Below are 25,697 nucleotides of genomic sequence, written 5' to 3'. Positions count from 1 at the left end.
TCTAAAAATCTGCCCTTAGTGTCAGTTTCCCTAGGCTACTGTTTATGAAAAAAATTCCCACTCTTCTAAATTCAGAGACTCTCCAAGCAACCAATTATGAAAAGTAGTTCTTATATGTAACACATTTTGAGTATTGTGTTATAAATCAGGAATTAAAGTTTTATACAGATACATATTATAGAAATTATAATAGATGTCATAGATAAGTTACTACTTTGCTTTGATGCATGTGTCTTTCATTCACGTTTTCTCAGTACCTTAGGATCATGCATCACGGATACAGAAGAACTAATATTCTTCAGTAGTCTGAGAAGGCTTCTAAATTTAATGGGCTTCTCTAAAAACTACAGTATTTCCTATATATTCTAACTATATGGTATTAAATATATCATACTACTTAACTTATATTTAAAATCCTCATTTCAATATTTATGCATTCTAGTTTTGTCATGTTTAGAGTTGAACTTCTGTGAAAATTATAAGCTTTCCAAATAATTTCTAAAAACATTAATTCACTTTTATTTAAACAGCATTTCGCAGTTCTAAATGAAGTAAAACGTAAAAAAAAAAATTAAGGCACATAAACATTACATTTTTAATGTTTCAACATCTGAGAAGTTCTGAGTTCTAATTCAATATTCCACAGGAACCTGGAATGTTAGGTCCATTAATCAAGGTAAATTGGAAGTGGTCAAACAGGAGATGGCAAGAGTGAACACTGACATTTTAGGAATCAGTGAACTAAAACTGACTGGAATGGGTGAATTTAATTCAGATGACCACTATATCTACTACTGTGGGCAAGAATCCCTTAGAAGAAATGGAGTAGCCCTCATACTCAACAAGAGTCTGATATGCAGTACTTGGATGCAATCTCAAAAAGGACAGAATGATCTCAGTTCACTTCCAAGGCAAACCATTCACTATCCAGTAATCCAAGTCTATGTTCCAACCACTGATGCGGAAGAAGCTGAAGTTGAACAGTTCTATGAAGACCTAAAAGATCTTCTAGAACTAACACCAAACAAAGATGTCCTTTTCATCACAGGGGTCTGGAATGCAAAAGTAGGAAGTCAAGAGATATCTCGAGTAACAGGAAAGTATGGCCCTGGAATAAAATGCAGCAGTGCAAAAGCTACAAAATTTTGCCAAGAGAACACACTGGTCACAGCAAACATTCTCTTCCAACAACACAAGAGATGACTCTACACATGGACATCACCAGACGGTCAATACCAAAATCAGACTGATTATGTTCTTTGCAGCTGAAGATGGATAAGCTATACAGTCAGCAAAAACAAGACCTGGAGCTGACTGTGGCTCAGATCAGCTCCTTATCGCAAAATTCATACTTAAATTGAAGAAAGTAGGGAAAACCACTAGGCCACTCAGGTATGACCTAAATCAAATCCTTTATGATTTTACAGTGGAAGTGACAAATAGATTCAAAGGATTAGATCTGAGACAGAGTGCCTGAAGCACTATGAGGGAAGTTTGTAACACTGTACAGAAGGGGGTAATCAAAACCATCCCCAAGAAAAAGAAATGCAAAAAAGCAAAATGGCTATCTGAGGAGGCCTTACAAATAGCTGAGAAAAGAAGAAAAGTGAAGGGTAAAGAGAAAAGGAAAAATATACCCATCTGAATGCAGAGTTCCAAAGAATAGCAAAGAGAGATAAGAAAGCCTTCCTAAGTGTACCATGCAAAGAAACAGAGGAAAACAACAGAGTGGGAAAGACCAAAGACCTCTTCAAGAAAACTGAGATACCAAGGGAACATTTCATGCAAAGATGGGCGCAATAAAGGACAGAAATGGTAAGGACCTAACAGAACAGAAGAAATTAAGAGGAGGAGGCAAGAATACACAAAACTGTACAAAAAGGTCTTAATGACCTGGATAACGACAACAGTGTGATCATTCACCTAGAACCAGACACCCTGGAGTGTGAAGTCAAGTGGGTCTTAGGAAGCATCACTACGAACAAAGCTAGTGGAGGTGATGGAATTCCTGCTGAGCGATTTCAAATCCTGAAAGATGATGCTGTGAAAGTGCTGCACTCAATATGCCAGCAAATTTGGAAAACTCAGCAGTGGCCACAGGACTGGAAAAGGTCAGTTTTCATTCCAGTCCCAAAGAAGGGCAATGCCAAACAATGTTCAAACTACCACACAACTGCACTCATTTCACATTCTAGGAAGGTAATGCTCAAAATCCTTCAAGGCAGGCTTCAACAGTATGTGAACTGAGAACTTCCAGATGTACAACTTGGATTAAGAAAAGGCAGAGGAACCAGAAATCAAATTGCCAACATCTGTTGGATCATAGAAAAAGCAAGGGAATTCCAGAAAAGAATCTACTTCTGCTTCATAGACTAAGCTAAAGTCTTGACTATGTGGATCAAAACAAACTGTGGAGAATTCTTGAATATAGGAATATCAGACCACCGTATCTGCCTCCTGCAAAACCTGACGCAGGTCAAGAAGCAACAGTTAGAACCAGATATGGAACAAGGGACTAGTTCCAAATTGGGAAAGGAGTACATCAAGACTGTATATTGTCACCATGCTTATTTTAACTTATATGCAGAGTACATCATGCAAAATGTGGGGCTGGATAAAGCTTAAGCTGGAATCAAGATTGCTGGGAAAAATATCAATAACCTCAGATATGCCCATGACACCATCCTAATGGCAGAAAGCAAAGAGGAACTAAAGAGACTCTTGATGAAAGTGAAAGAGAAGAGTGAAAAAGCTGGCTTAAAACTCAACATTCAAAAAACTTAGACCATGGTATTCGTTCTCATCACTTCATGGCAAACAGATGGCGAAAAATGGAAACAGTGACAGACTTTATTTACATGGGCTACAGAATCACTGCAGATGGTGACTGCAGCCATGAAATTAAACAACACTTGCTCCTTGGAAGAAAATCTATGACAAACCTAGATGGTGTATTAAAAAGCAGAGACATCACTTTGCCGACAAAGGTGCATATAGTCAAAGTTATGGTTTTTCCAGCAGTCATGTACAGATGTGAGAGTTGGACCATAAAGAAGGCTCAGCACCGAAGAATTGATGCTTTCAGTTGTGGTGCTGGAGAAGACTCTTGAGAGTCCCTTAGAGAACAAGATCAAACAAGTCAATCCTAAAGGAAATCAATCCTGAATATCCACTGGAAGGACAGATGCTGAAGCTGAAGCTCCAATTCTTTGGCTTCCTGATGCAAAGAGTTGACTTATTAGAAAAGACCCTGATGCTGGGAAAGACTGAAGGCAGAAGAGGATGACAGAGGATGATATGGCTGGAAGGCATCACTGATTCAATGAACATGAGCTTGAGCAAACTCTGGGAGATAGTGAGGGACAGGGAAGCCTGGCATGCTGCAGTTCATGGGGTTGCAAAGGGTCAGACAGGACTGAGCAACTAAACAAAAACGAGTTCCAATTACTGTTTAACAGGTGATAAATACCGTATCATTTGTAAAGTGTGAGCAAATCATATTATCGGGTTGGTACAAAAGTAACTGCAGCTTCAGACCGTGAATTTTAAATCATTGTAACTAGGCTCAAATACTCAAACTGAGCTTCCCTGTTAGCTCAGTTGGTAAAGAATCCATCTGCAATGCAGGATACCCCAGTTCAATTCCTGGGTCAGGAAGATCTGCTGGCGAGGGTAGGCTACCCACTTCGGTATTCTTGGGCTTCCCTTGAGGCAAAGAATCTGCCTGCAATGCGGAAGACCCAGGTTTGATCCCTGGGTTGGGAAGATTCCCTGGAGAAGGGAAAGGCTACCCACTCCAGTATTCTGGCCTAGATAATTCCATGAACTGTATAGTCCATGGGGTTGCAAACAGTCAGATACGACTGAGCGACTTTCTCTTTTTCAGGCTCAAACACATCTTTATTAATCAAAATAGGAGCCATTACAATCAACACATTTTTGCCAATGAGAAAGAAGTTTGTTTATTCCTGTAGCATAAAAATCCATGCATCAAGACCCAGTGAACTCTTGGAAAGCACTTTCTGCCTCCTCCTGGTTATGGAAGTGTTTTGCCTGCAAAAAGTGTTGAGATGCTTAAAGAAGTGGTAGTTGGTTTGCGAGAGGTCAGGTGAATATGGTGGATGAGGCAAGACTTCATAACCAAATTTGCTCAACTTTTTAAGAGTTGGTTCTGTGACATGCAGTCAGGCATTGTCGTGGAGAACAACTGGGCCCATTCTATTGGCCAATGCCAATTGCAGGCGTTGCAATTTTCAGTGCATCTCATCAATCTGCTGAGCATTCTTCTCAGATATAATGGTTCCCCCAGGATTCAGAAAGTTGTAATGGATCAGACTGGCAGCAGACCACCAGTGATCATGCTTTTTTTGAGCAAGTCTGGCTTTGGGAGGTGCTTTGGAGCTTCTTCTCACTCCAACCTCGAGTTTGTCATCACCAGTTGCCATAGAAAATCCACTCTGTTGCACATCACAATCCAATTGAGAAATGGATTGTTGTTGTTGCACAGAATAAGAGAAGATGACACTTCAAAACGACAATCTTTTTCATTTGTGGTCAGCTCATGAAGCATCTGGTTACTGAACTTTATCACTATTCCAATTTGCTTCAAATGCCAAATGACCATAGCATGGTCAACACTGAGTTCTTTGGCAACTTCTCATGTAGTTGTGAGAGGTTCAGCTTTGATGATTGCTTTCAATTGGTCACTGTCAACTTCTGATGGCTGGCCATAGCACTCCTCATCTTAAAAGCTCTCATCTCCTTTGCCAAACTTCTTGAACCACCACTTTCCTGTATAAACGTTTGTTAGCAGTTCCTGGGCCAAATGTGCTACTGATGTTGCAAATTGTCTCCATTGCTTTATAACCCATTTTGAACTCAAAAAAAAAAAAAAAAAACCTCTTGAATTTGCTTTTTGTCTAACATCATTTCCCTAATCTAAAATAAATATAAAACAGCAAGTAATAAGTCATTAGCAAAAAAACATAATGCAAGAAAAGTGTATTAAAATGATGTATAACATACAAACATTTATTTAAGAATGTATTCTAGTATCAAACAGCAAAGTTCAACAATGTAAAACTGCAACAACTTTTGTACCAATTTCGTACTTCTTCTGGCAAAAGGGAAGTATTAGATATCTGAGACTGACTAGTATCTTTTGTCTTAATTTCCCTCCCTCTATCTAACAGTTATCATGCTTAAGAGTTGCCAGATTAACAAAGATGACCTATTTGAGGGTCTCAGTTAAGTGATCCAGAGACGGAAAACGTTTTGTACCAGAACTTTGAGGCCAGGATGAGATCTGAATCTCTCAAACATAAAACTTAACTGGTGAGTATGTTTCTTGTCATGTGCAGCAAAAAAGTCAGTCTGAACTGAAAGAATGAAGCCAACACACAAAAAGAAGCCAAAAAGGGCAGGTGGATGGAGAAAAAGACAGGGAGAGAGAAAGGGAAAAAGGGAGGAAGGAAGGCTGGAAGGAGTACAGGAAGGTAGTAAGGAAGGAATCATCCAGAAAATAATAAGCACTGGTAAGGATGTAGAGAAATTAGAACCCTTGCATAGTACTGGTAGGGATGCAAACTAGATCAGCCACTGCAAAAAACAGTATGGAACTCCTCAAAAATTAAATGTAGAATTACTATATGATCTAGTAATTCCTCTTCTGGGTATACACATGAAGAATTCAAAGCAGAGAAACAGGTATTTGGACACTATGCTTGTAGAATCACTATTCACAATACCAAAAAGGTGGAAAAAACCCAAATGCTTATCAACAGATGAATGGATAAACAGAATGTGGTACTATCCATACAGTGGAATAATATTCAATCTTAAAAAGGAAGGAAATTCTGATATACTTCCCAACACGGAAAAACCTTTAAAACATTGTGCTAAGTGAAATAAACTATGGGAAATTCTTAAAGAGATGAGAATACTAGACCACCTTACCTGCCTCCTGAGAAACCTGTATGTAGGTCAAGAAGCAACAGTTAGAACCAGACATGGAAGCACAGACTGGTTGAAAATCAGGAAAGGAGTATGTCAAGGCTGTATACTGTCACCCTGCTTATTTAACTTCCACACAGAGTACATCATTTGAAATGCCAGGCTGGATGAATCACAAGTTGGAATCAAGGCTGTCAGGAAAAATATCAACAACCTCAGATATACAGATGACACCACTCTAACGGCAGAATGTGAAGAGGAACTAAAGAGCCTCTTAATGAAAGTGAAAGAGGAGAGTGAAAAAGCTGGCTTAAAACTCAACATTCAAAAAACTAAGATCATGGCATCTGGTCCCATCACTTCATGGCAAATAGATGGGGAAAAAGTGGAAACAGTGATAGATTTTATTTTCTTGGGCTCCAGAATCACTGTGGATGGTGACTGTAGCCATGAAATTAAAAGACACTTGCTCCTTGGAAGAAAGTTATGATAAGCCTAAACAGCATATTAAAAAGCAGCAGAGACATCACTTTGCCAACAAAGGTCCGTACAAAGTTATGGTTTTTCCAGTAGTCATGTACAGATGTGAGACTTGGACCACAAAGAAGGCTGAGTGCCAAAGCACTGATGCTTTTGAACTGTGGTGCTAGAGAAGACTCTTGAGAGTTCCCTAGACAGCAAGGAGATTAAACCAGTCAATCCTAAAGTAAAGCAACCCTGAATACTCAGAAGGACTGATGCTGAAGCTCAAATACTTTGGCCACCTGACACCAAGAGCCAACTCACTGGAAAAGACCCTGATGCTGGGAAAGACTGAGGGCAGGAGGAGATGGGGGTGACAGAGGATGAGATGATTGTATGTCATCACTGACTCAATGGACATGAGTTTGAGCAAACTCCAAGAGATAGTGATGGATCTCTATCCATCTTTCCCTGGTGTGCTGCAGTCCATGAGGGAAGGAAGGGAAGCCTAGCGTGCTGCAGTCCATGAGGTCGCAAAGAGATGTACACGACTTAGCGACTGAATGATAAAAGTGAAATAAACCCATCCCCCAAAGAACAAATACTGTATAATTTTACTTATACAGTACCTAGAGTAGTCAATTTCACAGAAAGTAGAATTGCCAGGGCCTAGAAGAAGGGGAAAATGGAGAGTTGTTTAATACACAGAGTTTCACTTTCTCAAAATGATTAAGTTCTACGGATTGGCCACAGAAGGATGAATATACTTAACCCTGCTGAAATATACACTTAGAAATGATTAAGACAGTAAATTTCACATTAGGTACAAGCGGTATTATACAAATTCTGAATACTGCATTTGTTTTTTTTAAAGGACATGCTTCATTCTCAATATACCTCTACTGGTGGCAGATCATAAAATAAATTAAGAAAAAATAAGAGGACTTAAGAATTTATGCCTGAAGGCCCTAGGAGAAGAAATTCAAACAAGTTTCAATGGATATGAAAGTGAACAAAGTATCTTATTTCTTAAAAATGCCAGGTCCTACTTTTGCTTTATCTTTACCATGTCAAGGATACACAGTCCCTAAGATGTGAATGGGGCTCTGTATTCTATGTCTATAGTATCAGCTTCATACTCTATACTCAAAGAACATATTCAACAATTCATTACTATTTAGGATGCAATAGGCATAACAATGTGATTTCTAGGCAACTGCAAATCTTACAGAAGAGTATTTTCTGGTATGTTGAAGACAGAAAAGAGAAAAATTATTTTATTTGCTCAATTTAGACTGAGGAAGGAACAGACTACCCCATATTTAAGTTTACACTTTTCAGAGAAATTTTCTTCTGCAAGTTGATAACTTGTTTTCCCTCTAAATATTAGATTCTTGAAGAACTATACAACATAGTCCTAGATTCAAATAAATAGCTTAATTAATCTGATTTGTCCATATTTTAAACATTAGGATGATAAAATAAACATTATATCTCATTTTAGACACTGCCACACAATTCAAATGGCTACAAATAACTTAGAAATAAAAATATTAAAGGTATTATGAAAAAGCTAAGAGATTAAGTGATCTATACAGCCAACATCATTAACAACCTTCTTATTCTTTATAGTTGTTCAAAGATCTTTAAACCCTTTTCATTGGAAAGCTCACTATCAAAATGTTTAACACAACTGGTTTGAACTTATTTTCTTTTTTAAAAATATTATTTGGTTGCACCTGATCTTAGTCGTGGTGCATGTGGGCCCTTCGTTGTCATATGTGGGGCCTTTTAGCTGTAGAATATGCAATTAGGTTCCCTGACCAGGGATCAAACCTGTATCCTCTGCATCGGGAGTGCTGAGTCTTAGCCACTGGACCACCAAGGAAGTCTCTATTTTCTTTCTTAGGAGCTTTATGCTTTATTTGTTAGGTTTGGCTTCATCATTTAACAAAACATTTTAAAACAAAAATCAGGAATAGACTGTAATTCTTGTTAAGGTGATGAGCCTTTCTGTTGTACAGCAGAAACTAACACAACATTGTAAAGCAATTATACTCTAATTAAAAAAAAAAAACTCAGGGAAGTCAAAAGCGTCAAAAGTTAAACAATGGCCGACCAAAAACAAACAGCAGTCTCGCCTTTCCATAGGTCAGCACAAAAGATGAGCTCCCTAAGTTCTTCTGATACTAAACAGGAACACAGAAAGAGAAAATTCTGATAAAGAAGCATGAGAAAATAAAAAACTAAATAGAAAATAGAAACTGGTTTTATTTACATTATTCTATATCTAAGCCTATCCTAAATATTGGGGACAGCTCTTAGTAGAGCAATCTCTTCACACTGATGTATAATATATGACATAAACTCTAGTATGGATAGAAAGCAGTACATGGTTCAAAGGTCAGCATACTGAGATCCTAATTTCTAAACTAAACTGAAGCACAGATCATTCAATCATTTATGCATTCAACTTATATTCACTCAGCTCTAGAGGTACCAGTTATGTCGCCATGGTTGTCAAGGTACAGAAATAGAAACAATATCCAAGAAATCTGGAGAGATTTCTGTTCTGGTTAAGGTAAGAGTAATTTTTAGTCATCCAACCTATTTTTCTTTCAGTACCACACTGTCATATTTGAGCAAAAAAGGAATGATCTGAAGTGAAATAGAGACATATAATTTCATATAGCAATCTCTATGATAGAACTTACTGCTGTAATTATTTTTACTAGACAACGATAATACATACCATTATGCAGAGCTTTTTTTCACGTAAGAAAATTCAGTCAATCTGTCATACATATACATAGCATAAATTTATTAGAGTAACTTCCACTTTTTATGTCTACAAAGAAAAGTTCTACCAAGTAATTCAAAGTCACCACTTATTATCCATCAAAATGGACATTGTTGGACTGTTTATAACTGTCTCCAAACATAATTAGATGCTTTATTTTCTATTTATTCTCGTCCTCAAATCACTACCAAAAGTGAATACCGAAACTTCAATAAAGTTAAACCAAAGCCATCAAAACAGACAATAGAAGACAGAATAAAATAAACTAGGGAGTGCCAAAATTATGTGAAAATTTATGCAAGTAAAAAGTATATTTACAAAAGTATATTGCAAAATTTAATCCTGCAGTATATTTAAAATATTTAGCATTATGAATACAATTATTATTTAGGAGAAAAAAGAGTTCTCACTATGAAAAGAAGTTGCTTTGCAGTAGCAAAACAGGAGGGAGTCAACCAAAAGAATTTTTCTCATTAAAGAAAAGGAAATAAACAAGGCACACTTCTTCCCTTTGGACAAAACAGATACTATAAAAAGCAGCTGATAATTCAATCATTTACTAAGTATTCATCCAAAGCAGCAAATATCAATGTGGACAAAGGAAAGGGAGTTGCGGTTTTCAAGTTACACAAGCCTCCTCCCAACTCTTCTTTATTGGAATTCCTCAACACCTTCCAATAATCCTGTTCTTGTTGAGAATCACTGCAAGTGAAAGCCACTGTTAGGGTGAACATGTAATAAATTTCTTTAGTCTGCTGGGACAGAAAAAAAGATGCAAATCACTAACTAGAGCATTTATTTTCTCACTACAAAAGTGTATTTTCATACCATGTAATTGTGGGTTCTAACCACTCCTGCTCCAAAGAAGTGGTGTCAAAATCTCTCTTTGCAAGTAAGTGAAAATTATAACCGTTATTATCAGCCACAAAATAGAAGAGCAGACAAGTCTGCTGTTTGATTATAGTCTTTTACTCTGCTAAAATCTTGGCCACCCTGAAACCCTTGAGACCCCAGTTATTCTGGACAACTAAATACAGCATACTGCTGATGGTTTACCTTATAAATTACCAATTTTTCTTTTAAAATTTGTGGTGATATTCTTTGAAATATATCACCTTTTTGCTTAAGATTACATAATCACTAGAAAAACTTTAATAATTTAAAAGTACAAGTAATATGTATAAGTTCCGTCCCTTCCCAACCCCTACTCTCGTTCCCCAGGGGTAACCAGGGTAAAACAATTTGGGGTATATCCTATTTGGATCTCTTCAGAATACACACAAATTTTATACACAGCTATATACTCAACCTCAAGAAAGCAAGGACATCTTGCTATACCTTCAGTTCTACAACTTGCTTTTCACACTGACAGACTGAACACCCTTTTAAGTTTAAATAAGCTGCTGTATCTGACTTGTTTAAATTGTATACTCCACAGTATTTTTCATCATGTCCTTACTGACAGGCACCTTTAAGCTGGAAACATCTTATCTTGTTTTTTGCAGTATTTTAATCTTTGCTATTTGTCACTTCACAGTGCCATCACATCACTGTACTACTGTCTGTAGCATTTCTTCTCTTCACTTTTACTGGCATACTTAAAAACCAGAAAACAATGTGCTCGAGTTGAGATCAAATTAAGAATTAAATGAGGGAAAATTTTCATTGTTCACACATGAATACATTCTTTTTACTGCTATTTTAACTTTTCAGAGGTCCTTTAATGCTTCCAGATTCTTGCACAGTGAAGTTCCCAAGCCAAAACTTTGGGGCAGATAAAATATCATCACAATTATTATTAATATACTTGTAGCTTCCTTGCTTATATTTCCATACGGAAATTACTTTGTTTAAAAAAACACAGGACACAAATGGATCAAGAAATTAGCATGATGCTACAATTTTAATACATGTCAAAATAGTAGTATGTGTATCATTATAAGTAACCTGTTCACCTTACTAGTCTATCTCATGGCCACAACCAGTCAGCTCCTTGAATAAACTGCTACAAATGGTGGGCATACGTACTTTATCACTCAAAATCTCCCTTCCTCCTGTGATCCACTACCTTATATTTCTTTTGGGCAATTAACTAGCTATAAATCAATCTAACATTCTCACTTCAGTGAACTGTTCAGGATAGCATATAATCTAACCAGGGTCAGCAAAAGGAGACTTTTGCTGGGATTTCTGGAAAAAAGAAGCTGATACAGGCTTGCACTCTGCTCTCCTTCCATCTCTTCCCTCTCCTTTCTTTCACTTTCTTCCTTCCCCCTTTCCCTTCCTTATCTCCTCCCCTCAAATGCACAACAAAGATCATCATTCTTCCCCAGGATATGGGAGTATGAAGATATGAAATCTAGGGCTACCGGGTAAAAAGGATGGTACTGAATAAAACTTGAGTATAAAGGCAACAATGGGAAGAAGAGCCAAGAAACAGGAGCCTGAACACATCTGACCCACAAATCAAATTATGCTTGGACTCTTACTCTTGTGTGCCTTGTGGGCTGGACTTTTCTGTCACTATATAACATAAAGAATCCTAACCCCTTTATCTAGAACCTTACATTGTTTTCTAGTCTTCAGGCTTCAAACATTATTTTTATTGAGTAAGTTGCAGCAAAACTATTTATCAGGTTGTGGTCCAACAATGATTTTCTGTTTGAATAAAATCTTAGGATAAGCTCCATTTGTTTTAAGATTAAAATTTTCCCTTTAAAATTTTCATCTCCTAACACATATTCCAGAATCTTTTATTAGTAATATACATCTACTTTTTGACAGAAAGAAACACAGCTCATCACACTCACTTTCTAAGTCTTAGAAACTATGAAGAAATGAGAAACTGGAGAAATCTTCAATATTTTGGAAAGATTACTAACGCAAAAAGTTCGGGAATAAAACTGTAAAGCACAAAATTATTAATATTACCAAGTTATTCCTTTTTCCTGGAATTTTGCTTCTTGATTGTATAATTTTAAGTATCTTTCTGGAATGAAAGCTGCTCATGATCTAGCCAGCCAATATTCCTTGTGATACTAGGCAATGATTTAATTAAACCAGTCACTAAAACAAACCAGTTACCTAACTCAATCTAACTCTGATGAAAAACACAGAATTCAACTCCTAGTGTATCACATTTATCTATAGCTAACTATTTAAACATGTAATTTCATTTCTGAGAACTGAAAAAAAAATGTAACTTACCTCAATTGTTTCGCATAGTTCTGTTCAATTTCTATCCTCTCTTTAACAAATTTGGCATATCTTTCCAAGAAGTCAATTCCCCATTGTGTATGCTTGTCTAAGCTGTCGAACTGATCCTAGAAAAGGAAGATAAAACCACACTGAAAAGCCTGAAATTTTATCCACAAACATTTTAACCAGTTTCTGTTATTTGTCCAGGTAATCATGTATAAAAAGAAAAACTCAGGCTCTTCTTTATGCTAGTCACCACCAATCTCATCCTTTAAGACCCAGACAGAAATGTTCTTCAGCATAAATCATGCTATTTTTATGCCTAAATATCTTTTATGCCTAAATATCACATGTGGTTCCCCCGGGCTGCAAGCAACAGCCTCCACAGATCATCTCTTTGCAATTAACTCTTACTCCTTCCTTGAGATCCAGTTCAGACAGAAAATGCCCCTAAAATTTAAGACTGAGCTAAATGGTCTTTCTCTGGCTCCCCAAGGCTCCCTACAGATTACTATCTTATTCACTTGCAACACCATGTTGAGGGCAGGAGCGATGTATTACTCTACTCTGAACTCCTAAGGTACAAGCACTATTCCTAGCACCACAGCAGACTTTCAGTGAAGAAGTGTTTGAACATAATCACATAAACCTGGGTTCAAATTCTGGGCTCTGCATTTGTAGTACGTTTTGACCTTGGGCAAGTTACCAAGGCACTTTATACTTTTTCCATAAAACGGGAGTCCCATCAACCATCTCAACAGGACTATGGTCATTCATAAAGTGTTACACAGTACAGGAAACAAGATATTAACAAATAAAGATCACTGTTCTGCAAGGCTCTTGCAGTCTTCAAAAGATATTCCCATCTACCTGTTGCCTGAAAAAGCATCATTTCCTATTCTTCAAGAATAATTTCCAAATTGGCTAATAACTTGGTGCTCTCTACATCTCCCATATTAAAGATATTCAGAGATCAAAATGCTAAATTTCAATATTCAGAACATTCAGGTATCATCCCTTTCTATATCTCTAGTTGTTTTATCTTTCCAAATCACCCATGGTTTAATCACATGTGTTATTTACAAATAAATCATTTCAAAATATCTGCCTTTTCTTTCCCTACGTAAAAAAAATATAATTTTGAGCACATCAAGTGGCATGAGGAATCTTAGTTCCCTGACCAGGAATCAAACCCACACCCCTGAAGCATGGAGTCTTAATCACTGGACCACCACGGAAGTCCCTTCTTTCCCTACTTTAAATCGTTATAAAATTCTATTTATAAAAGTAAAGTCTAACTAAACAGCAGAGACAGAATTCACCCAGCTTTCATACTCTGGTATTACTACTCTAATTCTATTCTTTCATGCACTTTTCCATTATTATTTGGCTACCAAAGCAGATTTGAAAACAGCAAGAGAATGCACTGCTCAGTAAATTTAATTGGTATGTCAGTTAATATTTCCCACTATAAATGTGAATTCTATTTCAAACTGAAAAACTCCCAATAACAACAAAACATTCCAGAAAAAGAAAAGTCCAAGCTGAAAACAATTACCCTTCATTTCCCAAAGTGCTTTAAGACTTCTTCCCATCATCCTCTTCATCAAATTTTACATTAAACTTCTTTATCTTCTAGATGAAATCTCCAAAAATGTTTTATTATGTATTATATACCCCAATCAGTAAAATTTCTGAATATTCCTGTATGTATATTACCTATAATTATATATACTATGCCACTGTATTACATAATTATGAAACCCACAAAAATAGAAATTTTAAAAAGAAACGGAAGTGAAATAAACATTTTTTAACCTGTTTATTAACTTACAATATTTTACTGAGCACTTGCCATCAGCCAAGTTCCTTGGGGACAAAGAGGAACACTCAGCCCCAGCCCTGCCCTCCATGAGCATACAGTCCAGCCAGCCGGCAGGTAGGACAGCTCGCCTTGCTGGGGGCTCACCCTCCTGTCGTAACACTGACTTTGTCGATGATGCCTGCAGCTTCCACACAACCTGCCATGGGAGTCAGAGCCTAGGTCATCAAGGGTTTATGTAGCATAGCTCAACTTAATGATCCCCCCCATTAGCTCTGTTCTCTTGTCCCTAGTGGAGATAAGCATTATTTTAAATCGTTCTTTTTTCACTTCTTTAATGAAAAAGCAAAAGCCTTGGGGCCATAACTTATTAAAGTATCAGTATGAAACAACAATTTTAATAAAAGCAGTGAATTTGACATGCTTACTTCTAAAATCTTGGTTTAATATTTAATGGCAAAGCAATCTGAATGCCTAGGTTATAAACTGAAACATTTAGACTAAATTCAGTGGCTGTCACAGCTGGGGAAATAAATGACACCTCACAAAGATATAAAAAGATCTAAATGGAAAAAGTCAACTGTTGACTATACCTTCCAATTCCATTTTATGTCAAAATTTGGTTAAATGTCAGTGTTATTTTAACTAATCAGAAAATACTCTATATTTTTAACAAAGAGTTTCAAACTCCACTGAAAATGACTGTAATATGATTTTGTGTCAATTTAGCTGAGCAACAGTGCCCAGATATTCAGTCAAATATTATCTTGGATGTTTCTGTGAAGGTATTTTTGGATAAAATATTAATATGTAAACTGCTTAGTCTGGAATATGTAAAGCACAATACCCTTCATAATATGGGTGGGCTTCATCAATCAGTAGAAGGACTTAATAGAACAAAAACTGACCTTCCTTCAAGAAGAAATGATGCTGGTAGGCTTTCAAGCAGGCTTCGAGCAGAGTGCCTTTGGCTAGAACTGCAACTCTTCCCTGGCCCTACCTTGCAGTTTGCACTTGCCAAACCTCCAAAATCATGTGACCCAACTCCTTATAAATAAGTCTCCCTCTTTCCCTCCCCCAGCACACACATCTCCTTCTTCACAGACTTTAAAACAAGCAATAAATTTATTTTGAAATGTTTTCCAAGATATAATATTTGTAGGTGACATATATCACTTTCAGCAACAAAATTCTATTCTGATGGATGCATTTCCAAACATTCATCATCAAAATGTTTCTTCCATAGCTCAAGTTTCTTTGGAAAAGCAGCTATTCATTAAAGTTTCCCTTTTATCTTAAAGAAACATTATATTTTCTTGAAAACACCTGCTAGGAAAGCATATTGCTAACAGCCACTTATTAAAGGTAAACAAAAACAACAGGAGAAAAACAGAAAACCTGAGTGAAACAAAGCTTTTCAACAGTCCCTCCCCATTTTATTTGGAAATACTGTAAAAAGTCTATCAACTATATTTCAAAGATACTGTTTTTATAAAATTAATCAAAGTAAACATATACTGTAATATTCTGCAGACTTCTCGCTTTAATTTCCTTTACTTACCTAGAAATGAAGTGAATAAATTACAACCATATCTCAATATTCTTTCTAAAGGAAATTATTACTACAGTGCTTTATCAGGGGTTATTACACGGTTTTTTCATAAAACACTGTTCTTCCTGTTGAGAATAATCTTCACATCTTTCCTTTTTGTTGTTAATAGCCAAGCCGTGTCCAACTCTTTGTGACTCTTGGACTGCAGCATGCCAGGCCTCTCTGTCCCTCACCATCTCAGAGTTTGCCCAAGTTCATAGCCACTGAATCAGTGATGCCATCCAACCATCTCATTCTCTGCTGCCCTCCTCTCCTTTTGTCCTCAATCCTTCCCAGCACCAAGGTCTTTTCCAGTGTCAGCTGTTCGCATTAGACGGCCAAATTCTGGAACTTCAACTTCAGCATCAGTCCTTCTAATGAATATTCAGGGTTGATTTCCTTTAGGATTGACTGGTTTGATCTTGCAGCCCAAGAGTTCCTCAAGAGTATTCTATAGTACCACAATTCAAAAACATCAATTATATGGCACTTTGCCTTCTTTATGGTCCAACTCGCACATCCATACATAACTAATGGAAAGACCACAGCCTTGATTATACGAACCTTTGTCATCAAAGTGATGTTTTTGCTTTTTAATACACAGTTTAGGTTTGTCATAGCTTTCCTGCCAAGAAAAGCTTCTAATTTCATGGCTGCAGTCACCATCCACAGAGATTTTAGAGCCCAAAAAGAGGAAATCATCACTGTTTCCACTTCTGTCATGAAGTGACAGGACCAGATGCCATGATCTTGGTTTCTTAATGCTGAGTTTTAAGCCAGTTTTCACCCTCAACAAGATGTTCTTTAGTTCCTCTTTGCTTTCTGCCATTAGAAGGCTATCTATTACCTGCATATCTGAGGTTGTTTATATTTCTCCCAGCAATCTTGATTCCAAGCTGTAAGTCACCCAGCTCAGCATTTCATATGAGGTACTCTGCATATAAGTTAAATAAACAGGGTAACAGTATAGAGCCCTGTCGTACTCCTTTCTCAATTTTGAACCAGTTCCTCCATGTAAGGTCATAACTGTTGCTTCTTGACCTGTATACAGGTTTCTTAGGAGACAGGTAAGATGGTCTGATATTTCCATCTCTTTAATAAGAGTTTTCCACATTTTATTATTATCCACAAAGTTTTTGGGGTAGTCAATGAAACAGAAGTAGATGTTTTTCTGGAATTCCCTTGCTTTTTCTACGATCCAGTGAATGCTATCAATTTGATCTCAGTTCCTCTGCCTTTTCTAAACCCAGCTTGTACATCTGGAAGTTCTTGGTTCACATACTGCTGAAGCCTAGCTTGAACAATTTTGAGTATAACCTTATTAGCATGGGAAATGAGTACAACTGTCTGATAGTTTGAACATTCTTTAGTACTGCCCTTCTTCAGAACTGAGATGAAGACTGACCGTTTCCAGTCGTGTGGCCACTGCTGGATTTTCCAAATTTGCTGACATATGGAGTGCAGCACTTTAATAGCATCATCTTTTAGGATTTTAAATAGTTTTGTTGGAATTCTATCATTTCAACGAGCTTTACTGGCAGCAGTGCTTCCTGAGGTCCGCTTGACTTCACACTCCAGGATGTCTGGCTCTAGGTGAGTGACCACACCATCGTGGTTATCTGCATCATTAAGACCTTTTTTGTATAGTTCTTCTGTGTATTCTTGCCATCTCCTCTTGATCTCTTCTGTTTCTATTAGGTCTTTACTGTTTCTGTCCTTATTTTACCCATCTTTCCATCAAATGCTCCTTTGATATCTCAAATTTGCTTGAAGGAATCTCTAGTCTTTCCCATTCTGTTCTTTTCCTCTATGTCCTTCTGAATTGTTTATTGAAGAAGGCCTTGTTGTCTTTCCTTGGTATTCTCTGGAACTCTGCATTCATTTAGGTATACCTTTCCCTTTCATCCTGTTTTTTGCTTCTCTTATTTCCTAAGCTATTTGTAAAGCCTCCTCATACAATCACTTTGCCTTTTTGCACTTCATTCCCTTTGGGATGGTTTTGGTCAATGCTTCCTGTACAATATTACGAACCTCTATCCATAGTTCTTCAGTTCAGTTCAGTTGCTCAGTCGTGTCCGACTCTTTGCGACCCCATGAATCACAGCACGCCAGGCCTCCCTGTCCATCACCAACTCCCGGAGTTCACTCAGATTCACGTCCATCGAGTCCGTAATGCCATCCAGCCATCCCATCCTAGGTCGTCCCCTTCTCCTACTGCCTCCAATCCCTCCCAGCATCAGAGTCTTTTCCAATGAGTCAACTCTTCGCATGAGGTGGCCAAAGTACTGGAGTTTCAGCTTTAGCATCATTCCTTCCAAAGAAATCCCAGGGTTGATCTCCTTCAGAATGGACTGGTTGGATCTCCTTGCAGTCCAAGGGACTCTCAAGAGTCTTCTCCAACAACACACTTCAAAAGCATCAATTCTTCGGCGCTCAGCCTTCTTCACAGTCCAACTCTCACATCCATACATGACCTCAGGAAAAACAATAGCCTTGACTAGACGGACCCTAGTCGGCAGAGTAAAGTCCCTGCTTTTGAATGTGCTATCTAGGTTGGTCATAATTTTTCTTCCAAGGAGTAAGCGTCTTTTAATTTCATGGCTGCAGTCACCATCTGTGGTGTTTTTGGAGCCCAGAAAAATAAAGTCTGACACTGTTTCCCCATCTATTTCCCATGAAGTGATGGGACCAGATGCCATGAGCTTCGTTTTCTGAATGTTGAGCTTTAAGCCAACTTTTTCACTCTCCTCTTTCACTTTCATCAAGAGGCTTTTTAGTTCCTCTTCACTTTCTGCTGTAAGGGTGGTGTCATCTGCATATCTATGGTTATTGATATTTCTCCCAGCAATCTTGATTCCAGCTTGTGTTTCTTCCAGTCCAGCATTTCTCATGATGTACTCTGCATATAAGTTAAATAAGCAGGATGATAATATACAGCCTTGACATACACCTTTTCCTATTTGGAACCAGTCTGTTGTTCCATGTCCAGTTCTAAGTGTTGCTTCCTGACCTGCATACAGACTTCTCAAGAGGCAGGTCAGGTGGTCTGGTATTCCCATCTCTTGAAGAATTTTCCACAGTTTATTGTGATCCACACAGTCAAAGGCTTTGGCATACTCAATAAAGCAGAAATAGATCTTTTTCTGGAACTCTCTTGCTTTTTCCATGATTCAGTGGGTGTTGGCAATTTCATCTCTGGTTCCTCTGCCTTTTCTAAAACCAGCTTGAACATCTGGAAGTTCACAGTTCACGTATTGCTGAAGCCTGGCTTGGAGAATTTTGAGCATTACTTTACTAGCATGTGAGATGAGTGCAATTGTGTGGTAGTTTGAGCATTCTTTGACATTGCCTTTCTTTGGGATTGGAATGAAAACTGACCTTTTCCAGTCCTGTGGCCACTGCTGAGTTTTCCAAATTTGCTGGTATATTGAGTGCAGCACTACCACAGCATCACCTTTCAGGATTTGAAACAGCTCATCTGGAATTCCATCACCTCCACTAGCTTTATTCGTAGTGATGCTTTCTAAGGCCCACTTGACTTCACATTCCAGGATGTCTGGCTCTAGGTGAGTGAACACACCATCGTGATTATCCGGGTCATGAAGATCTTTTTGGTACAGTTCTTCTGTGTATTCTTGCCACTTCTTAATATCTTCTGTTTCTGTTAGGTCCATACCATTTCTGTCCTTTATCGAGCCCATCTTTGCATGAAATGTTCCCTTGGTATCTCTAATTTTCTTGAAGAGATCTCTAGTCTTTCCCATTCTGTTCTTTTCCTCGATTTCTTTGCATTCATCCCTGAAGAAGGCTTTCTTATCTCTTCTTGCTATTCTCTGGAACTCTGCATTCAGATGCTTATATCTTTCCTTTTCTCCTTTGCTTTTCACCTCTCTCCTTTTCACAGCTATTTGTAAGGCCTCCCCAGACAGCCATTTTGCTTTTTTGCATTTCTTTTCCATGGGGATGGTCTTGATCCCTGTCTCCTGTACAACGTCACAAACCTCATTCCATAGTTCATCAGGCACTCTATCTATCAGATCTAGGCCCTTAAATCTATTTCTCACTTCCACTGTAGAATCATAAGGGATTTTATTTAGGTCATTCCTGAATGGTTTAGTGGTTTTCCCCACTTTCTTCAATTTAAGTCTGAATTTGGTAATAAGGAGTTCATGATCTGAGCCACAGTCAGCACCTGGTCTTGTTTTTGTTGACTGTATAGAGCTTCTCCATCTTTGGCTGCAAAGAATATAATCAATCTGATTTTGGTGTTGACCATCTGGTGATGTCCATGTGTAGAGTCTTCTCCTGTGTTGCTGGAAGAGGGTGTTTGCTATGACCAGTGCATTTACTTGGCAAAACTCTTATTAGTCTTTTCCCTGCTTCATTCTGCATTCCAAGGCCAAATTTGCCCATTACGAGGTGTAAAGAAAAGGGAACACTTCTACACTATTGGGGGAAATGTAAATTAGTACAGCCACTACGGAAAACAGGGCTTCCCTGGTGGCTCAGCTGGTGAAGAATCTACCTGCAGCATGGGAGACCTGGGTTTGATCCCTGGTTTGGGAAGGTCCCTTATGAAAGCTACTCACTCGAATATTTTGTCATGAAGAATTCTACGACTATATAGTCCATGGGGTTGCAAACAGTCGGACATGACTGAGCGACTTCCACTTCACTATGGAAAATAGTATGGAGGTTTCTGAAAAAACTAGAGTTAGAGTTGCTGTATGATCCAGCCATCCCACTCCTGGGCATATATCCAGAGAAAAATATGGTTCAAAAGGAAACATGCACCCCAATCACTATTCAAAATAGCCAAGACATGGAAGCAAACTAAATGTCCATCAACAGATGAATGTATAAGAAGATATGGTACACACACAAAATGGAATACTACGTGGCCACTAAAAAAATAAAATTAAATAATGCCATTTGCAGCAATATGAATGGACCTAGAGATTATCATACTGAGAGAAGTCAGAAAGACAAATACTATAGGATATGACTAATGTATGGAATCTAAAATATGACATAAATAAATATATCTATGAAACAAAAACAGCCTCATAGGTATAGAGAATAGACTTGTGGCTGCAAAGAAGAGAGGGGCAGGGAGTTTTAGATTAGCAAAAGCAAACAGGATGGATAAACAACAAGGTCCTACTGTACAACACAAGGAACTATATTCAATATCCTATGATAAACCATAATGGAAAATTTTAAAAAATAATTATGTATAATTGAGTCACCTTGCTGTATACCAAAAATTAAACACATTATAAATCTACTATACTCAATAAATTTTCAAAAAATTAAAAAATAAGCAGTGAAACAAACAAAAACAAAATAAATTCATTTATTCATAATGATTTTAATATTTTTATGGAATCCAGTGACTTAATAAATTTTAAAATCAGAAAAGATAACAAAGTGAACTTCATCACACAGCCCAGCACATACAAGGCACTTACTCCCTGAGTGAATAACCATTCTATTTATAATATATATACTTTTGAACTTACAAAGTTTCACATATATTACCAGATAAGACCTGCAAAACTCTACTGATAAAGCATTTTACAAATGCAAAAACTCAGTTTCTGAAATTAAAGACTTCAACCTCTGGCTCCAATCTCATTTTCTTTCTACCAAAACATGCTATTATTTGATAAGTAAGTATATAGTAATTATATTTTATAAATATCGAAGCTGATGCCCAGAATGCTTACCTGACTTGCTCACACGTAACTAGCTAGAGAGATTATCTTTTAAAATCACTGCCAGTTTTATACTCTTAGTATCCAAATGAGTAACAGCTGTGAATAGTATTACTTAAAATGATGCATTTCTTTTATCAGGAGAGAAATATAAGACTGGAAAAAATTTTTGGTCACTGGAAACTTTGATGAAAGGAACAAATCAAAAATCTCAATGTTAGAAACTGCCTAATACAAACACATACTGAATGTCATAACCACTCTTTACAACATTTCTGATAAGAAGTCATTTACCCTTTCTTTAGTAGTCTTAGCATTAGTCTGCAAAACAATTTGGAAGCATGAGAGAATATGGCTGGACATGGAGGAATGACTCTTACTATCACAAAATAAAGTACAAAGCTCAAATAAAAAAATTAGAATCAGAATCCTAAGACTTCAGTTCTTCAAAAGTAATACCTCCTAAAGCCTTCATACGTCTCCCTGCTAGAAAATGTTGTGGAAAGACAAACTAAAGAATTAAGCATCAATCTGAAACCACCTATAGTAAGAAATAAAAATATTGTCAAAATAGGTAACTTATTCTCACTTCCTTATTCTTTCCACTTTTAGCAATGCTCTTATTTCTAGGACTTATTCTAGATTACTATAGCCAGTCCAATTTCTTCCATTTCTGTGCCTTAGTCATCACCTTACTTCCTTTTCTAATTTACTCTTACCATAGGTTCTGTGAAATGTTTATCTCCATCAGAGGTGTACAGTGATTAAATCTTACCGTTTCATTTTTAAACCCAAGAAAGTTCTTGTTTCCTTCAGGCACTGTCTTTTAATTTTGTAAACTGTTTAAAGTTATTTTCCCTTACTCATTTGGGAGCACAAGGAAAACATTCTAAATTAAGGCTGGCATCAAGACCAACTTAAATGTCTACACCATTCAGCGTAAATCAAATGAATTATACGATGCTCCAAGATTCTACTTGGAGAAATAAGGTAGTAATAAATACTATATTTACTCAATTTTGTTATCTATATAGTGATATAGTTAATGTAATATAAATAAAAAGAACTGTCTTATGTATCACAAAATATGGTAAAGTTTTAGAAGTTACTACTAAATATTCAATCCTTGTTTTCCTAATTACTTTGGTAAAGCCTTGCATCCAAATGAAGTTCCAGGAAAGTGCTTTTAGTAAAGTATCAAGGGTCACAACTATTTAAAAAAAGACTTTCTTCACTAAAAAGCAGAATAATGACTTTGCTGTCCTAGTTTGGGCTTACTCTATGGCTCCAATTTTCTGCCAACATGCTTCCAGCACTTCTGAATACCAAAGTACCACTGAAAACGTTTTTAAGATCTAACAGAACTGACTTTTCTCATTCTCTGATTCATAAGGGACTGTGGAAATTTCTTCATCTGAGAAATCAATTTACAATTTAGGGTCAACAGTATCTGCCTCCAAAGTAAGCTGATGAACATTCTAAGTTTTTAAAAATTACCTTAGTTATTTGGATTTTCTTGTGGTTTTATTTTTTAAAAGACAGATGCAAACTTATTTGGGAAACTCACATATTAAGCTCTTAGTGACTTTTGAATCTATCCAGGTTATTTATCCTTCCAACATCCCTCTGTATATTTTTTACTTCATAGAACTTTCTCCTCTACTACCATAGGAACTCAATCCAATAGTCATCTCCATTGCCATTAGCCTCACTCCTCCCTCCCCAAGAAATTTACAGAATCTCATTTCTCAGATAGCTAGCCCTATCAACTGAGTATGTCTAGTACCCCGAAGTCTGTAATTCTGTCTCCTCAAGTGACCTCAATCCATGGATCCTCACATATTATTACTATTCCTCGCCCCACTCCTGTTTTCATCTCCATCTTTACAGCTTGGATTTCTAAGTCATCACTATGATCACTCCTTACAAAGAGTTTGAATGTCCTTGCCCTCTCGCTTTGTCAGATTTCAACCCTAGTTTTATATTTAATTCTTCATCAACCCTTTCCCACCCCACTAAAGCAACATTTAAAAAAAGAAAAAGAAATAACTATGCTGACAGGTCATTCTTTTAAGTCTGTGCCTATTAACTTAATAGGTTTTAATGCTACTTAGCCTGAAGCCATTCACTCCGCCATTACCCTAACCAACTATCTTAAACCTTGCTTCTTCACTTAAACTTAGACCATATCCTATCTATCTCACTCTCAGCTAGTCATCTTGCTTCTTACCTCACTTAAGAGAAGCACTCAGAACCTATTTCATTATTCTCCAACCAAATTTTTGTGTTTTTATTCTGCCTTTCTGCCTATTACTTTGAGTAACAGTCCATACATACCCTTACTGCTTCTGCTTACCTAAAGAACTAATACAGTTTCCGGTTTGGTTGTTAAAATATGCAAGACTCTAAGCCTGCATATGCTTGATGTATTCCAGGAAGAGCAAGAATAAGCAACCTCTGCTGAATGAACAGGAGAAAGAGAAGAGTAGTAACAGCTGAAATGTAGGTGTGGGGGGTCAGAATGCAGATCACACATGCCTTACTTTCCATTATAAGGACTTGGCTTTAAGACAGAGTGAGATGAAAACACACTGCATGGTCCTGAGCATAGCCTCACAGGTTTTTAAACAGATCACTCTGGCATCTATGCTCATAAAAAAATGTTTCAAAGCGAGAGGGACATTGAGACAGGCTACTGCAATAACCCATACCAGAGATAAGCTGGCTAGTCCAGGATAGAAGCAGCAGAGTGGTATAAATTGGTAAGATTTTGGATATATTCTGAAAGCCATGCCAATAAAATTTTACAGTGTTTTGTGTATGCGCTGTGAAAGAGAGACATCAATTCTGAGCACAATGATCTAGAGGGATATAGTGCTTTGAACTAAACTGGGAGAACAAATGAACAAGTTTGGTCAATTAAAAGCAAATATTTTGGTTTTACAGTTATGTTTGATATCCTTGGACATCCAGGTGGACATGTTGAATAGGTGCTTAAATAACATTCCTGAAATTCAACAGAAGTGGTCTCCCCAAAGACATATGGTAAAACATGATCCTGGATGCAATCTCAATTAAGCTCTGTTGCGTAACAATTAGAGGTCAAAGGATTGAGGAGGAACCAGCAAGAGACATTGAGAAGGAATGACCAGTGAGGTTAAATATAAAACCAGAAGAGTTTGGTATCTTGGAAACCACATGAATAATGTATTATTTCAAGGAGAAAATGATCTACTTTGTCAGTCAGTTCAGTCTCTCAGTCGCGTCCAACTCTTTGCAACCCCATGGACTGCAGTACGCCAGGCTTCCCTGTCCATCACCATCTCCTGGAGCTTACTCAAATCACGTCCACCATATCGGTGATGCCATCCAACCATCTCATCCTCTGTCGTCCCCTTCTCCTGCCTTCAATCTTTCCCAGCATCAGGGTCTTTTCCAAGGAGTCGGTTCTTCCCATCTGGTGGCCAAATACTGGAGTTTCAGCTTCAGCATCAGTCCTTCCAATGAATATTCAGGACTGATATCTTTAGGATGGACTGGTTGGATCTCCTTGCAGTCCAAGGGACTCTCAAGAGTCTTCTCTAACACCACAGTTCAAAAGCATCAATTCTTGGGCACTCAGCTTTCTTTATAGTCCAACTCTTACATCCATACATGACTACTGGAAAAACCATAGCTTTGAATAGACAAACCTCTGTTGGTAAAGTAATATCTCCCCTTTTTAATAGGTTGTCTAGGTTGGTCATAGCTTTTCTTCCAAGGAGTAAGCATCTTTTAATTTCATGGCTGCAGTCACCATCTGCAGTGATTTTGGAGCCCAGAAAAATAAAGTCTGTCACTCTTCCCACTGTTTCCCCATCTATTTCCCATGAAGTGATGGGACCAGATGCCATGATCTTTGTTTGCTGAATGTTGAGTCTTAAGCCAACTTTTTCACTCTCCTCTTTCACTTTCATCAAGAGGCTCTTTAGTTCTTCGCTTTCTGACAAATGGGTGGTGTCATCTGCCTACCTGAGGTTTTTGGTATTTCTCCCAGCAATCTTGATTCCAGCTTGTGCTTCATCCAGCCAGGCATTTCGCATGATGTACTCTGCACATAAGTTAAATAAGGAGGGTTACAATATACAGCCTTGACGTATTCCTTTCCTGATTTGG

The 25,697-nt window shown here is 37.4% G+C and overlaps 1 protein-coding gene across 4 annotated transcripts in view; it reads right to left on the bottom strand.

Moving 5' to 3' along the window:
• Positions 1-25,697, bottom strand: part of FNBP1L (formin binding protein 1 like) — a 115,408-nt gene that overhangs the window by 45,811 nt on the left and 43,900 nt on the right. For all 4 annotated transcript variants that reach the window (XM_069598157.1, XM_069598148.1, XM_069598174.1 and 1 more), the window contains exon 2: positions 12,422-12,537. In XM_069598157.1, the coding sequence (XP_069454258.1) occupies positions 12,422-12,537 (116 nt within the window). The remainder of the gene's footprint in view (positions 1-12,421; positions 12,538-25,697) is intronic.

The sequence above is a fragment of the Ovis canadensis genome, chromosome 1 (genome assembly GCF_042477335.2).
Source record: "Ovis canadensis isolate MfBH-ARS-UI-01 breed Bighorn chromosome 1, ARS-UI_OviCan_v2, whole genome shotgun sequence".
NCBI lineage: Eukaryota > Metazoa > Chordata > Mammalia > Artiodactyla > Bovidae > Ovis > Ovis canadensis.
The sequence above is the reverse complement of the archived record's forward strand: the minus strand, read 5'-3'. Positions and strand labels throughout refer to the sequence as shown.